Source organism: Hydractinia symbiolongicarpus, chromosome 10 (genome assembly GCF_029227915.1).
Source record: "Hydractinia symbiolongicarpus strain clone_291-10 chromosome 10, HSymV2.1, whole genome shotgun sequence".
NCBI classification, from domain to species: domain Eukaryota; kingdom Metazoa; phylum Cnidaria; class Hydrozoa; order Anthoathecata; family Hydractiniidae; genus Hydractinia; species Hydractinia symbiolongicarpus.
In genome coordinates this window covers 20621988-20639208 of record NC_079884.1, presented here as the reverse complement: position 1 = coordinate 20639208, position 17221 = coordinate 20621988, and the positions used below count along the sequence as shown (strand labels likewise).

Sequence of the window (17221 nt, the reverse complement as noted above, 5' to 3'; positions counted from 1 at the left end):
TATCCCCAATTATTTTTCTCCGCAAGTATTTTACAGAAAGTCTATGAGCTTCTCCACCCCCTCTCCATCCTGTGAAAATATAATTTCCGTGAAATTCTTTCCACAATCATATCGACGGCGTGAAGAAAATATTGGGCGTATATTAGATAAGGACGTTTTTCAAATCTAATTTAATTCATAAGAATATAGTTAAATTGAATGCTTTACAAAATCTTCTAAATATGTACATTATTTTTAAAATGTTTACAAGAAAAAAAAAAGGTACACAGAAATGTAATTATTAATTAGGTAATGATTAGGTAAAATGTTGAGGCAAACTAGGTTCCAATCTGTTGGTATTAGATTACGTCAGACAAAATTATTCGAAAATATATACCAAAAATTCGTTTGACTTAATAGAGACTTCGAATTATAGAAAGTTAAACCGTTTGCAAAGATTTTTTAAAACCCTTCTGAAATGATAATACCAAAACTACCTAATTTTTGCGGATAAGAAATTTTACGGAAATAACACCTGGCACACTTAGCCTGTTAGCACTGCGTTTAATACCAGAGCGTTCACTACTTCCATACTTTAACAACACCGTCTTTTGAGCAACTTATCAAAAATGTCTGTGGAAGTTTCGTCACTGCGATGTCAGTGATACAATCATGGTGCCCAGTGGGAGGCTCGTCGGCGCCACGTCGTGGACGTTCGTCGTACGTCAAATTTGAACGACGTTTTTCGTATGTTTCATATAATACTTCTGTTCCATCGATTAAACGATTACTAAGAAAAAAAGGTCTAAATATAGCTTTACCCAGTGGATTGATTTTGACCACTTAGATTGAAGAGCGGAAGTCCACCTCACCCAAATGTAAAATTGACCGCGGGCCATACGTTAAGGAATTAACTTTCGCAAACTTCGAGAATTTTTGTCAGGTTGAAATCCTGCTCCTGGAAATACGATCTGCTCTGGATTTTATTATCGTTAAAATCAGACTAGCAGCAACATTGAAATTATTATATTTTTAAGAAATTTTTTCTGGAACCTATTTATGCGGATGAGTGATCCGCTAAATAGGTTGCAAAAGAGATTATTGTGGATACTAGAATTGGAAAATTTTGCGGACGATATTTTGCGGTTTTAAAATCAAAAAAGTATCGCATAAAAAAGGCAAAAATTTAGAGTAAAAGGAAAATTTAAACCCCAAATATCTGCTGGAATTTCATTTGTTAAAATAATCATTTGTTAAAAGGAAATGGAAGTGGGGGCCTGTATAGTTTCGTCACGTTGGCCAATTAAACCTAACCACAAGGGTCGATGCTACTGATTAAAAAAAAACCAAAACATACTTGTACTTCAGTGCAACATGATCTAAATTATCCGTTGCAGATCCAGCAACAATGGATGAACATTCCGGTTCACGTAAATCCCAAAATCGGATTCTTTTATCTGTTCCCGCTGTTATAAAATAAGGCTTTGACTCGTTATGGGATGCATGCATAGCCAATACAGTTTCACGCGAGGACTATGGAAAAGTATTAAAGGTTTGAATTAGAAGCTCGTAATTTTTTTGTCAGAACTTTGCAGAAAAACGAAACTTTTAAAGAAAATGCTGATAAATAAAATTGACAGTCATTTAATATTCCACGAAAATATACATTAACAATAAACTTGTAACCAAAAAGCGGTTATAAAAAAGTTATATGTACTTTGAAGAGCAAAATTCTTGTGGCACATTTTACCATAAATGCGACAAGTAATTATGATAATGAAGACACCAGCGATAAAATAACTTAAGCCTTTTTAAAACGGCTTGAATCTGGCCGAGTGAATACAGAAACCTTTCTTAGATGAAAAGTTGTATTACACTTTAAAAATTGACATTTCTGTATGTACTGACGATTATATTCTCATGACAGTAAGATACACATCAATACCATCCTTTACACACTTGGAGAAAGGCATAACCAACCTCACCTGAGATTGTGATAGGGGCGGGTACTGACTTGCCCAAAGTGTTTGCCTTTTTGCCGACGTTTCCAAATCCCACATGGAAACCTCGTTGTTACCTTGTATTGAAGCCACCGCCCATGACGATTCGAGCGGGTGTATACCAATGCGTCGAATTCTTGCGTCTGGTAAAAACAGAAAGTTAGAAATTATATTTTAACGCTACACTCTACTTGTATAAGTTCATAAAAAAGACAGTACAGATTTTGACTGTGACAAACCTGTTAATAAATAAATAAATGTAGGAGAAAACACTAACCCGCATAAAAATCTATATTTCAGAAGATTCTCACAAAATTTTGTGATAAAATAAAGACTTGCCATACAAGTTGACAGGTATTTTGAATAAGTGTATCTTTATGTACTTTAATGCAAGTAATCAAAAGGAATAACACATTGCGATAAAATATGGATATATGATTTATCTAAAAATCATTGTCAAGGCAAATTGTCAAAACACTGATAAACTCTTTCCTATCGGTTAAAAATTAATCTACAAAATTTCTAGAGAAAACTTATTCGCTAAAATTACTTTAACCCTAATAGCTCATGCCACACCCCGTCCCCTCACCTGCCGCCCTCTCCTATTTTTTCCTAATAACTTTTCGCCACGTCATTGAAACGTTTTGAGTTTAAGACTTATCATGGTGAAAAAAATATCCGGGGTAGGTATTTCATTGACTATTTTTTAGGTATTTACAAATACTGTATACTTTTAAATCCTCCTTACATAAATACATTTGTTTTTGTTTTTTATTTATGGATTTTGGCCTATTAAAAAAAAAATAAGTATATTCAATTTTTTAAGCGAAGTTATTTCCTCAAAGCCCGTAGAAATGATAAAAAAAATTAAGGCCAAATAAGCTGGTCATCTTTTTAGGCCAAATGTTAATAAAGATCGACCAGTACATTTTGATATTCCATGACACAATACAGATCACCATTCAATTTATTGCGACTATTACTTTTTAAAGGATTTCAGATGTCGTCCCTAAATACATCGAACATTTGATGTTGTCGGCCTTGTTTGTCAAAAAATACAGGCTGTCATGTTGGACATATTTAGCACAACGTGCTGCCATTTTTAAGACTGTTTACCCATAAACTGCAAGTTTTTTCATGTTCACAATACACCAAAGTCAGCTCTGCCACAGTCAGCATTGGAGTCACACATCCAAAATTTCCGTGACTTGTTTTTAGCTAGCGATATGTTCACCACTAACCACAAAAATAAAATTATGATAGCGAGCTGAACCAGCGGGCTTTCAACTTTATGTTAAAAACCTTTTTACTGTGGATATAGGTGCAATTATAATGGTGTTTTTGATTACAAAACCCCCAGGTTTTAAAATTAACTCACAAACAGACGTATTAGAGTATCTAATATAGATTTTTACTGATCCAAACCCATTTTCTTGCAACCATAAAATTGAAACTATGTACTGCTATTGGCTAACTTTTTAATTACACCATTTTGAAAACACAAACTTTAAGAAATAGTGCTTACAAAATCATACTCATCTGAATGCAGATAAGAAAAACGTTAAATTGCAAGAAAATGATACATCCATTGTAATAAAATGATGTCATACATTAAATTGCAAGAAAATGATACACCCATTGTAATAAAATGATGTCGTACATTAAATTGCAAGAAAATGATACATCCATTGTAATAAAATGATGTCATACATCAGTCACGTGATTGAAATAACAGTTTCATTGTACAGATATTCAGACTATTATATTTTTAATTGGATTTTACGATTTGTTAATTTTTTTTTCGCGGAAAAAAACTTTCACGTTATGGTTTCACAAATTGGTTAACAAGTCTTTTTTTTTGAAAAGCTCCTTTCGTTCTCCAGATATTCACATTAAAGAATTACAGATTTTTTTATGCTGCATAAATTATGATGTCATATTTAAGTAAAAGCAAATTTTGATATTTTCTGTCATCAGTATTTTTGGACCTGTTAAGGGATGTGCATTCACACTTGCATAGATATTATAAAGGTGAGTTGATAATTTTTTTGTCAAAATGACACTCGTTTGCTCGTCCCAGGCCTGTTATTTTTCTGCTTATGATACAATATCATTGGATCTGCATGTCCGCTTGTAATATCTCAACATGACCTTGCAAAATCAAGTCTCCGCGAAAATTGATTAACCCTAGGCACTTAGAAAGAAAAACAATTTTGACAGGAATTGGTATTCTTAGTCCAAATTTTAGGTTATTTAAAAGACTTAGCAAGTGCGTCCACCCTGGCAGCAACGAGAAAAATATGTCAGTTTTAATTTGATTTAACAGAAGATAATCTTGTGATATTCAAACTATATAACACAACAATAAACATTTTTCTGTTTGTCTTTTGGAGCGTCAAAGGAGTCTCAAACAATTGCACTTACTTCCTGGATGTATTATTTGTGTGATGGGTAGCTGAAACCTCATATCCCAACAAACCAATGCACCATCGCTCGTCCCGCATGTCAACCAGCACTGAAGAGGATCCACAGCGAAACTCGATATCAAACCTAAATAAAAAATCAGTTAGAAACGTTGTGTTGTTTGATTTTCATATTTTAACCTTTCTTACATGTAATGATTGAAGTGATCCGTAAAGTGGTCCGTACGAGTTTTAAAATTTTAACAGAAGACACGAAACTTCAAACTGAATTTCGATCAGAAAAAAATAATATCCTCACAGTGCACGAATCGGCCAGTATTGGTCCGGCAAAAAATTCTTTAAAAACTGATTTTGTCACATTTGAGGGTCAATTGTTCTCAGAATAAAATCAGAATAAAATAATTATGAAATTCTGAGAAAATTTGGTAACGAACGGACAAAGATCATTATATAGGACCTCACCTGTACCAGGTAGGTCCAAAAATTCAGTTGTAGAGCTGTTCACATCAGGTAAAATTATCCCCTTACGTGAAGTTGGCTAATTTGAGATGAAATTCACCCAGGTTTTGTACTGCTTATTTTATTTCACTTTGCCGGCTGGTGAATGTACTGCATTTTTATATCTCACCTCACCACAGTGGTCACACCTCTCTGAAATAAGCTGGTCAGCTTAAGGAGTAAAGGTTTTTTAAATCGAATTACGATGAAAAGAAAGAATTTTGCGGTACAAATCGTAGCAGATGCGGATGAATATTTGCAGAACTTAATTTTGCACATGTGCGCCAAATCTGCAAAAAAAAATCGCAAAAATCTCCTTCGAAAAAAATTTGTTTCTTGATACGTTCCTTTTTACGCAGCATTATTAATGACAGTGAGATCCCTGTTAAATGAGTAAGCCCAAACTTCAAAGCATGATTTCCTGAACATATCTGCCAGCCTACATCTTCAAACAGTCCCTTATTTTGGAAGGATAAAAAAATTGTTTCACTTAGAGAAAGCTTATTTTAAACAGTCAAGAGTTATCTTCTCGTTTTAACAAACGCGTTACTCGGATCTTTTTTTCAGCTTCAAAAAAGAATTCTCACCATAAAAAAAACATTTTTATCACTTGGCAAACTTTTTACCCTACCCAGTTTCGCGTCGTTTTTAAACTTCCAAGCATACTTTTGTTTCGGCTGCCTTAGATCCCAACCACACAAGTAACCATGGACTGTAGCATATGTAATGATCGACTGAGTACCTGCAAGATAAATGACAACCATTTTTTGTTTAAAAGTAGCTATACAAGAAACAGCTTAAAGCTTAAAACGCATGTTCTATATTTCCAAGATTTTTAACACCTAGAGAAATAAAATTTGACTAGGATAGACAGTTTTTTCAAATTAAAAGCTACAACAAGTTATTAAATAAAAAAAACTTATCACCTGCATCATATTGATGCATATCTACTGCACGTCCTTCTTCTTTCACGTTTAATTTTTTTTCGATCATCAACGGAAGCTTCTGGCCGGCACCACCACCTGCATCGATTCTAGTAATAAATTATTTTTATCACTTAAAAAGAAAAGATTCATTACTCTTGGTCCAAAAAACTACCATCGGAGATCTTCTCCACAAGCAAACGATAAACACATTGAACTCAAATTTGAAATTTGAAGTTACTTTAAATTGCCAAAACTTATTTCCTCAAACTAAGTTGAAACTTAATTCTTGTGAATCTTGCAATTTTGTGAGATAAAAAATCTCATCATTTAATCCGTACCGAGATTTCGCGTTAAAAGTGTCACCAAACTCTTGATTCAAAATGAAGTTGTTGATCGTTGGTGACAATTTCAGGTAACGTTAAACGCTACTTCCACACCTCTTTCAACAAATAATAATTAACATCAACACCAATTAAGAAAAGTATTTCAAAAGGCGCTGTTCGCACAACTTATTTCTCTTCATTACGCTATGTGTGACTATCTATAGTTTCTTCCGGGAAAATTTCTTTTTTCAAGTAACTTGGTTGGACACAAAATCTTAAATTGCATTAATTCTTGTTAACGTCAACATAGCAGCTCTCCACAAATCTCTAAATCATTATTCGCCCACTATGAAATTTTCTCCTTTTTATAATTGCTTGGTGTATTACTCAAATCAAGACTGTATTGTTAAAAAAAATGTTCCATCTAAAGTTGTTCTTGTTGAAAAAAATATCTTTACAAAAACTGTGTTCAAAACTGCGCGAAAAGGACTACCTTCGACGCGCGAAATTAAGCATGCGCGAAGGTACTTAGTTTATATTTGTGCAAAAAACAACCTTTTGTAAACACAAGTAAGCAGCATTTATACAGTGTTAAGACTTTAGACATTTTGCGATTTAAAAATTCGTGTGAAAGTCCTTGAGAAGTGCAGAATCACAAAAATGAAAAGCCAAATGATTATCTCGGCCTGTGTGTTTTTAAGGATTCATCATTTCCGCATTTTTCACGCGTATCTGATGCGTATATTACATAAACAAAAAACAAGATCCTAAAAAACATACCGAAACACATGAATAGACGCATCATCTGATGAACACGCCAAAGTTGTCGAGTTTTGACAAAATGTTAAACAATTTATTTTACCAACTAAAAAACAAGAAGAATGCATTCATACACATTTGACTGGTTTGGTATGATTGGCGCAGAAAATGATAAGAATTCAAATCTAACCTTGTTTAGTGTACGTGTATTTCGAGCGAGTTGTTAACGCCTTCCCATCCAACCTGTGAGTGTCCCAAATTTTAACAGTGGAATCATCAGATGCTGTGGCAAAAAATGTGTAGTCATCGCTCGTCACGACCCTAAACACAAAAACACGTTTTCTTTCAACCTAAACAGGGTTTTTACTTCACGTTAGAAATTACTTTGTTATTCACGCACTTCTACTATTCCGATTTCTCTAGTAAACAAGCCTTTATAATATGGATTGAAAAAATAATACTGCCTCCCCCATAATCCCTGCGCATGCGGATTGCTGTATATCTTAAATGCATACGTTACAATTCAATCAAAGATATAAAAGTTACATTTCCTATTACCGGAACAGATTCGTCCTAAATGACTATTCTGAAAATCTGCTGAACTTTTTCGTTAACAATAATACTACGCAAATTTCATGTTTTGCAAAAATAATCCCACTCTATTTAATCCAGCTTTACTTCTAAGGTTGAAATACTAATCTAATAGTAATCTTAGTAGTAATGCAACACCTAAGCATTTCTTATATGAGCAGCAAACCTTTAAAAATCCTTCACACAACCTTCAAATACAAAAAAAAAAAACATCAAATCTTCTAAATGACCAACATTTTAAGAACAATTTTAATGATCCGTTACAACACATAGCATCTTCACTAATTTTTTAGCTCAATCTTTATTTGTATGTCGTTTGGTAAAGATTCTGTGTCCAGGTTTCATCCCGTTTTGGTAGTTTATAATACATACATAAAGCAAATGTTGAATTTTACTCTTAACAGTAGATATGGTCAATCCAGTACCACCTTTTCTGTTTTAACAATACTCGTATTTTGTCTGTCTCTGCGCGATTTCATAGTAGTGGTGTTATGGACACAACAAATTATTTATGCCAGAAATAACAAATGTGACAGATTTACTTCCATGGATTTTTCCACAAGCTAACGACTAGTCTCTATAATTATCCTTATATCTGTCTGTTTGTGCATTAAAAACAAGTGGTGCTATACATTAAGGTATTCTAAAAACGAAATATCTAACAATAACGCATGGCAGCTGCACCAAACAAAAAAGCAGACAAACATACAAACCTATTTACACCAGCTTTATGTTCGTGTAAATGAGCAACTAACTGTCCCTTCGGTTTCCAACTACAACAAAAAATAACATGTCATACAAATTTGCAACTATAAAACACCAAGAAAGGCGATACACCCTGTTCTGTTGTTTAAATAATATTTGAACAAACTAAAAATAGTACATGCACTTTAGAAGGTTTTGCTAAGATTTCTTATTTACTCAACTAAACAAATTTTAGAGCAAAAAGATTATTACCTTAACAGAATATATTTTTGCGAGAATTTAATTTTGCGAATCAAATTTTTGATAAAAGTTTGGAAAATCGAATGACAACAATTAAAGCATTTGATTCTCGCGAAAATTTATTTCATTAAAGGTGGTTAGTTATAAAACTTAAAGATAATTAATCAAGTTATATATGTTGAGAGAAATGTCAGTGGTATAAGCAAACTAAACAATTGTTTTTGACATCTTGGTCCGCATTTTAAAAGCAGCGTAACTATGTGCAGGATGGCTTTCTGCAAACTCAAACACTCCTGCTCTTAGACACATGAAATGTAAATACCTGAACAGGTTAAAACGGCAGGTAACCTAAACACCGGAAAACCTAAACTTTCATTGAAAACATTTTCATGGGTCCTTGAACTTTCGTTTATACTTTCTTATAAAAAACTCTGGTTAACTGCATTAATTGGTTAATTGCACGCTTTTTTCATCGCCACGTTTGCACCTCATTGTACTTTTAAACTAAATTCGACTTAACGGGAGCTTTGTTTAACGCAAACATTTGTAATTCGAACTATTTCTCTCGTTTCCTTGGAGGATCGGGAGTAAACTGTACTTCAAGAATTTATAGATACACTGACACGTCTGGATGTTTGTTTGCCGTTCTTCTGACAATAACAATTTTATGACAATGTTTCCTAACACCTGATAACATACTTCTCGTTAAGTAAAAAGTTTGTCCAGAGGATAGCTATGTGTGATTTCTTTACAGATTAATTAAAACACCGATATACTGTGATTGTTGAGCTGAGCGTCAATACAAAAACATGCTAGATAAATGTTATTCAACCATTTTCTTTTCAGTAGTCAAAAAAGCATCGAGTTTGATTTTGCTTTTCTTTAGATTATTGAAGAGCTAGCGTACTTCCACATGAATAGAAAACTGACTTTAGAGTTATGAGTTATATTTCTTTCATAGATTCCAAGTGCTATATGTCAACAAACTTTCAAGAGAGCTGCTTTGTAACATCTTGTGATAATAGCTAGTAAATTCAACTTTCAGCCTAAAATATCCTTAAAAAAAAATAACAGCTTTTTCATTTTCACTAACTGTTTCCCTCGTTTTAGTACCTTTTTAGTGTGTTTCATGAGTTTTAGCTCCACGCCATACCATATGCTTCTTTCGCCATGTTTTTATTCTCTTCAGAATTGAAACCAGTCTTGGCCGAACCATTTTTCGTTTATTATCAAAGGTTGAACAGGCGTATTTACAATATTTATTGTTGACGCTGCAGAATTGCTATCTAGCCCTATTTATTTTGATTCATTATTTTTATTATAAATTTTTTTTATTATAAAAATAATTTACTGAGGAAAAAATAAGCTTTTAAGGAAACAATTCAGCAAGGCAAAGTTTTTTTTAAAAAAAATTGGAAATGTTAAATGTTATTAATCCTTTACACCATATTTAAAAGTTTTTGGTGATTTTTAAAAAGGTTTAGGCTGATCAGAATTTAATATCATAAGTCATGGAACAGCATTTTTTTCCTTGTCAGGGAACTAAAATATAAAACAAATTTTTTAATTGCTTTAAATTTATATTAACAAATCTTTTTTGTTTGTATTCTCTGTGGTTTTTAATCAACCATTTTAACCTCTTCTTCGATTATGAGGATCTACATCCACTTAATAAATGTAAAATGCTCACATGTTAAGAAAATTACAACAATTACTTTTTAACCAATAAAATGAAATATTACTACACCCTTAAAATGTTTAAAAAACATTTTACACTTATAATCCTTTTAACAGAAGCAGCCTTTTGGATATGTGTTAAATATGAATCCAGGTTGCAACAATGGAATATCACAGGTACTCACCCTGTTTGTTTTCCTCTATTTTCGACAACTGAGTTGAATAACGTTTTCCTCTTCATGTCTAAACAAGCAAAAAAAATACGCTTTACATTATACATTGTAAAAAAAAGAGTCAAAAAATTGAAAAGTAACATTGAAACCTAAGTTGATACAGCAAAACTTCCCGAATGCAACCTTCTTTATTTATAAAATTCAAACTTTTTTTTTGACAATTAATAATAAAAAAAAACTGTACCTTAAAGGAAAAAAATTCTGCAAGCAAAAACTTTCGAGAAAGATATTTTCGCGAATTTAGGAAATTAAATTTAGGAAATTAAATTCCGCAAAATCAAAATAAAATTGAAAATTTGTTTTCTATTCGAAATTCACAAAAATATCTTCCGCAAAATTTGTTTTCTATTCGAAATTCACAAAAATATCTTCCGTAAAATTTGTTTTCTATTCGAAATTCACAAAAATATCTTCCGCAAAATTTGTTTTCTATTCGAAATTCAAAAAAATATCTTCCGCAAATATTTTACTTACATTGATTTGCAAAAATTTCTTCTCCAAAAATCACTATTTTCAAAAACACGATTCGTAAAAATATATTCCACTCTATTCATACTCTCCTGAGTTTAAATTTTTGATATTTTGCTTAATTCCACTGCTTAAAACTGTATTATCTCGTCAAAAAAAATATGAAAATTTTTTTTACCAGAAACGTATTGATCTCTTTTGAAGAATGCTAGCCTTCTAACAGCTTGTTTACATTTTGCGTATTTGGCTTGATCAGTCATTGCTGTTGGTGCAGTAGGTGGTCTTGTATGATGACTATCACTTTCATCAGCCTATGGAAATAATAATAATGAACCGTCTTGAATGGTTGACGCATTCATGAATTGCTGAGGCAGTGCTACATGCACTACCTTCACAATATTTAATGACTTCAAGTTCTTATGTTTTAGTAAAAAGCAGATTAAATAAGACACAAACAAGTTACTTTTGTCTGAGCTATGCGAAAGGTTAAATATTGGTTTTTTAACAATTATTTTGAAATAATTATTTTCAAAACATTCTGTGATAAAAAAATTCCTTTGAATACAGAAAAAAAAATAAGACAAAAAGTTATACCTTTACTAACTTTTTTTCGCCTTCCTTTGACCTATCTTTTGGCTGAACATCCACAGACGAAGGGGTGTTTGTTAACGTCTTCTCCACCTGTAACACATAGAGTTAATTTAAGGCTGATTGATTAAAAAAAAATTGCCAGTGTGGTCTCCATGATGAAATCGACAATCCAAAACAACAATCCAAACATTTATATGTTTTTATTGAAATTTATAATATTTTTAAATTATAAAAGTAATTTAAATTAGCTTAATCTTTAATAAGTAAAGCAATGGTGTGGCTATATTGTCAATGAGTGTTCATATACCTCAGGGAGTGATTGTTGTTGTTGCTGTAGCGGCTGTGTTTGCTGAGAAAGTGATTGTTGGAGTGGCTGCTGCAATGGTGGTTGCTGCTGCTGTTGTTGTTTTGCAAGTGGATTGTTTCGTTTGTTTTGCAGTTGCTTTGTTTCGGCTTTGTTTTCAGCCATTCTAGCTAAATCTATTTCTTTGGCTTCTGGCAAGAATGATAACGAGGACAAATCCAATACACCAGGCAATATTAACTCATTCGATTGCTGCATATCAGGGCTAAAAGAAAAAGAACATTTGAAGATCTCCTCAGCATTTGCACAAAATTATTGTAGTTATATTAAAGGTCAAGAAAAAAGCATTTTCAAAAATAGACGCCCAAACATTTCCATCTTCACTGGCAAACTTAAAATACTGCAACAATAAATATTTTGTTATTTTAATTAAAAAAAAGAAACACTATAGCTATAAAAAACAATTTCTATAGCAACAATTTTTTAACAAGCAAGTTCAAGTTAATAGAAAAGGTCATAGTCTTTTTCTTGGTAAAAGGAGATGAGACTCTGACACACGACTAGGATTAGAGTGACGTATATTTGACATCACTTGACAAAGACTTTTATTGGTTATCAGATAACCTCAGTTCTTGTCAACAAGCTGCGAATCGGCCACTACATCAGCTGAGGAAACGAAAAGATTTTAAGAAACCGATGTAATTTCGGTTACTTTAAACAACGCTTGTGATATAAAAATTTAATTTGTGTTATTTTTTATGTTCCATTTTGGTTGCAGTCTTGGACTCAGAAGTTTCTATAATTTACTCTACTAGCTAGTTCGAAGACCTGCTGAAAAATTAACTTTAAAAAAAAACTTCTGAAAATTTACTGCTCCGTATCATCATATTTTATGGTTTCTTTCATTAGAAAAGCGAAAAAAACGATTGCTAGGTGAAATAAATAAAATTAATGGTAACAATGTTCGTAGTATAATTGTCTCTGGCTTTACCACTGCATCTACTTATTCAAACACAATTTGATTCTCCAAAACTGTAAAAACCTGTAGCAATAAACATAAAAGGTTATGGTGCATAATTTAATATTCCCTAAAGAAGTAGCACGGTGGAGCTTGAAAAGTATTCTCAGCTACTGGAATTGAGTTGTTTCATCACATCGCCAAAAGTGTAAACAGTTTTTCAAAATGTAAATGTAAAGGTTGTACGTTAAGTTATACCGAGACTAAAAATTTGTGGGAGTAAAATTTTACAATTTCATTTTCAGCAAATTTTACCGAATGTGTGAAATTCAATATTTTAAAAGCTTTTTGTAACAAAATGATTTCAATTTCACATATATTTAATCCCATTGCTGTCTTTTTTAAAACGACCAAATCTTTTTGTCAACGATAAAGCTGAAAGCTATTTTCATAGAAACCAATGAAAGAGAGTGGACACTAATAGATCATTTAATAACCATTCAATAATGTCTGAACAATTCAAAAAACAGCTTGTTTTTCTTTTACGAAATCATAAATTATCAATTTACTATCTTGAGTATGTACTTCTTGACATTCTGTCACATGCAGACTCTACACAGCAAATGTTGAAGAATAAAGAAGAGTGCATTACCTACACCACTTCATACAATAATATATTATACTTACTTTGTTTTATAAGCATTCAATCTCAAAATAATTTCTTTTAAACAAACCAATTTTTTCTCAATCTGTGGTGTCATACCCTGCGATTTCAACTTCCGTGTTATTTGTGAGAGAGGGTCAGTATTAGAGGAAGCAAATGCAATTCCCGGATTTTCTTCTTGATGGGCAATCAATCTAAAAAAAGAGATTTACTTGAGAATGTGATATGATCCAAAGATTAGGCTAAATTTATCTCCGTTGTCTTCACACAAATAAAAGGACTAATGACCAGGCAACAGTAGAGTCATTTACACTACTGTGAACAATAGCAGTTGCCATATTGCAAAATCAAGGCTTTTTAAAGGTACACAACAACAAGTAAAAACAAACACAAGACATATAAAACATTCAAAATGAACCTGAAAAGTATTTTCTAGGTATAATATTGTAGAAATTTAATTTAAACCAGATTATTCAGCTTTAGTCAAATGACTGCTCTTCAGCATTGTCTTACAGCTTATCACATCAATCCATAATCTGATACTACACATAAGAGAATATATAAATGTAAAAAGTGTATTTACCTGGCCAAAAATGTTCTGGCTTTTGGTGACTTGACAAGATAATCATAAATAGGTCGAGGGATAGGTTCACTAAGTACACTGAGGAGCACAGTCTAAAAGGTCATTGATGACACTGAGTTATAAATAATTAAGAAATTGTTAAAACAATTATGCTGCTTCTATCTCTTTAAAACTGCTTTATACAGCTCTTTATCAGTTCACACAATAGCCTAGTAAGCCATCTTTAGAATAATTGTAATAGCTAAAGTTTTATAATTACCTGGTTATCCATTTGAATAACTGGCTGTTGCAAATACGGGATCACACTAGGCGCCAACCTACAGTGAACATCTGCCAGTGACATTGCTTTTGCGCAAGCCACCACATAACCAACTGCACCATAACGAATCCACTGATTCTAAAAAAGAAGGAACTGTCACTTTGTTTACAGATTATATCCAAACTTGGCTTTGCAGATAAAAACATCATTTAATTAAAAATTACCTAAAGATATATACTAATCATACATACAAGCAGTAAATACTACTAATAAACAGTGAAATACAAGTAACTTGATTAAACTTGCTTAAACCTTTTAAGAAATGCATTTCACAACCAAAAGCTAAAGTAGAATCTTCTTGTCATCTGTGAACCGAATAATAAATTTCAACAATCATCCAACAACTAATTACATTCTCCTTGTATACAGAGACATAGAACTTATCAGTTTTTACAGTGTACTAAAATACTTTGAATTTTAGGTTACCCAAATAAATCTATATGTTTGAACTATTTTAAATTGGGTTGGTGTCAGTGTTGCAGAACTTTTCATAATGTATCCTTTCAGCTGCAGAGTATTAGTCTTTTGATATCACTTGTTAATTTTAAAGTTGCTAAGAAACTGCTAAGTGTCCAGACATTTTTGTGCAGTGTTGTTTTAAAGAATAATTTTTATTATTTACTAAATAAAAAGGAAACAAAAAAGGTCTTACTGGATGGCATAGAAATGGACAAACATCATCGATGAATTCGTAAATGATTGGTTTTTGTAAAAGTGCTAGTTCAACTAAAGATGTTAAAGCTTGTAATGCTCTTACTACAACAAACTCCTCAGCGTCTTTGAGTCCCTAGAAAAGAAACAGAAAATATAATTACCAATATAAAGCACAAGAGATCATAAATGTTTAGTGCTAAAAGTTGAAACTAAAGTCACTGTTAAGACTAATGCTCTTGCTATAACCCTGTGTATAAAACACATAGCAAGCAAACTATTAACAATGCTAAAATAAATATCAAACGAATTGGTGAGAGTTTGTCCAATGTTCAATCAACATAAAAAGGGCCAATAATGTACATTTTAAGGTGAAAAATGTTGGGGCGAAGTTAAAGTCTATTTGAGGCAAAGTCGTTACCATTTACTCTATCATTCCAGATTCTCCGTTATTTTACCCCTCTAGTCATATTGCTCTTTTAGTATAGAATGAATAAATACTATGGTCTCTTCAATTATTCATTTCTAATTTAGCTTATACTGTATCTATGGTCTGCAAAATTTCAACAGGTTAGGAGTGCCAGTAGGCTCTTACAACAACTGCACATTATATTAGAATTTTAAAAGTTTTAAGTCACCTTTTTCATTGCACAGAACAATTTTGTACTAAACTATGTGTTTTATGATCTTATTAAGAACTTGCAGAGTTTTCTTCATTCGCTTTCACACACTAAGAATCCTAACATTTATTCCCACTAAGAAGATAATCCTACCAGTTATTCCCACCTCTTTAGAAAACTCATTTTTATCTCGTAGAAGATACCAATAATTCAGGCACAGGAGTAATAAAGTAAAAAATGGAAATGAGCTTTATTACTTTGACAAAAAATATTTTGACAAAATATTGACACAAAGGACCTGTACAAATTAAGCCATTGCATTGCACTTATAACACTATATAACCTCCAAGTCTATCTGTACCAAAGATGGTCCAACTTCCCACATTGGGATCAACAACACATTTCAGGTTTGGCAAGTAGACATCGTTGAAAAAACTAAACTAAAATACTTCTTTCGGAAGCTTGAATCAAAGACATGATCCTATACAGATGACTGTTTCAGTTCTGTCGAAAAAAAGTAATGCAGGAAAATGATTGCAAATTTTGTGTTTCCTAAACTTTTATTCTGCCTAAAGTGGATTTTTCATGAGCCACAATATAGCCAGTATTATTTAATTTTGCTAACCTGCTGTAACAAAGGCTTTAGTATTGTAAGGCAATGCCAGCCAATGTAAACAGCAATACCAACTATACTGTCAAAAAACGCTGCTCTTAACTGCCAGTCTTGTTTATCATTCAAAAAAGTAATGATATGTGATAACAATACATCATTGGCTTTTTGGCGCCCAAAAAATACACACAAACGGGTTAAGCCATTTTCCATTAAGGTACGTTTGACAATGTTATCTGAATTTGTCAGTAAAGCAACAACTTTATTTTGAATAAGTTCATGCAAGGCGTGGAGTTCAACATCATAGCAAACCTAAAGAATGCAAAAGGTGTGATTACACACACATGATTAAACAAACAGCTAAGAAAAAAATTTACAAACAACAGAAGCAAAAGAAAATGCATTCAACCTGATATTGACTTTGATCATCATTATCGCTGACACTACTACCTAATTGTGCAAGTTCTAAAAACTTTAAAGCAGTCTCAGCCAGAGATGAAATGTTCTCTGCAAATGCACACTGAACAATAACTTCAGTATCATTAGCAAATTGACTCTAAAAAAAGTTTCCAAAGGTCAAATAAAATAAGAAACAACACAGTCTTATTATGTAATTCAGATTATCGAAAGTATTATCACACACAAAAATAATTAATAATTGCTTACCAAATTTGGTAGTATGTACTCAGGAAAGATGTTTGCTTCATTTTTGGGCACAATAGTAACAAGTTTTACACTTTTGGTAATTGCGGTAATAGCCCTAGCTCGAACACGAGGAATTTTATCACTGACAAGAAAAAACATGTAGGGCAGTAGCAAATCTAGTATGATTTCATCTGATACGTAGTATGATAACTCTAACATAAGATCAATTGCAGTCAACTTTGATATGCTAAACTATAAATAAAAAAATAAAAACATATATAAATAAAATAAAAGCTTACAAAATTACATTATGCATGAAAAGGACTTGAAGAGACATACTTTTAAACTGCGAACACATGAAGTAACAAGTGAGACAATCATAACAAAACAATCTGAAAAAACAAAACAAAAGTGAGGAAAAATTTAAACAAGCAATGTTTTTGTTTTCTGCAAT

The 17221-nt window shown here is 32.2% G+C and overlaps 1 protein-coding gene across 3 annotated transcripts in view; it reads right to left on the bottom strand.

The window, feature by feature from the left end:
- Positions 1–142: 142 nt before the first annotated feature.
- LOC130612616 (phosphoinositide 3-kinase regulatory subunit 4-like) overlaps positions 143–17221 on the bottom strand; it is a 31007-nt gene continuing 13928 nt past the window's right edge. For 2 of the 3 annotated variants that reach the window (XM_057433953.1, XM_057433955.1), the window contains 21 exons: positions 17107–17159; positions 16789–17019; positions 16532–16678; positions 16138–16434; positions 14894–15028; positions 14182–14319; positions 13923–14014; positions 13363–13533; positions 11721–11982; positions 11417–11503; positions 11001–11133; positions 10307–10364; positions 8213–8272; positions 7099–7229; positions 6930–7014; positions 5827–5933; positions 5532–5642; positions 4404–4529; positions 1965–2122; positions 1337–1512; positions 143–769 (listed from right to left, as the gene is read on the bottom strand). In XM_057433953.1, coding sequence (XP_057289936.1) covers positions 562–769; positions 1337–1512; positions 1965–2122; positions 4404–4529; positions 5532–5642; positions 5827–5933; positions 6930–7014; positions 7099–7229; positions 8213–8272; positions 10307–10364; positions 11001–11133; positions 11417–11503; positions 11721–11982; positions 13363–13533; positions 13923–14014; positions 14182–14319; positions 14894–15028; positions 16138–16434; positions 16532–16678; positions 16789–17019; positions 17107–17159 — 2966 coding nt within the window. In that variant the 3' untranslated portion in view covers positions 143–561. The remainder of the gene's footprint in view (positions 770–1336; positions 1513–1964; positions 2123–4403; positions 4530–5531; positions 5643–5826; positions 5934–6929; positions 7015–7098; positions 7230–8212; positions 8273–10306; positions 10365–11000; positions 11134–11416; positions 11504–11720; positions 11983–13362; positions 13534–13922; positions 14015–14181; positions 14320–14893; positions 15029–16137; positions 16435–16531; positions 16679–16788; positions 17020–17106; positions 17160–17221) is intronic. The other variant, XM_057433954.1, reaches the window with a different exon arrangement.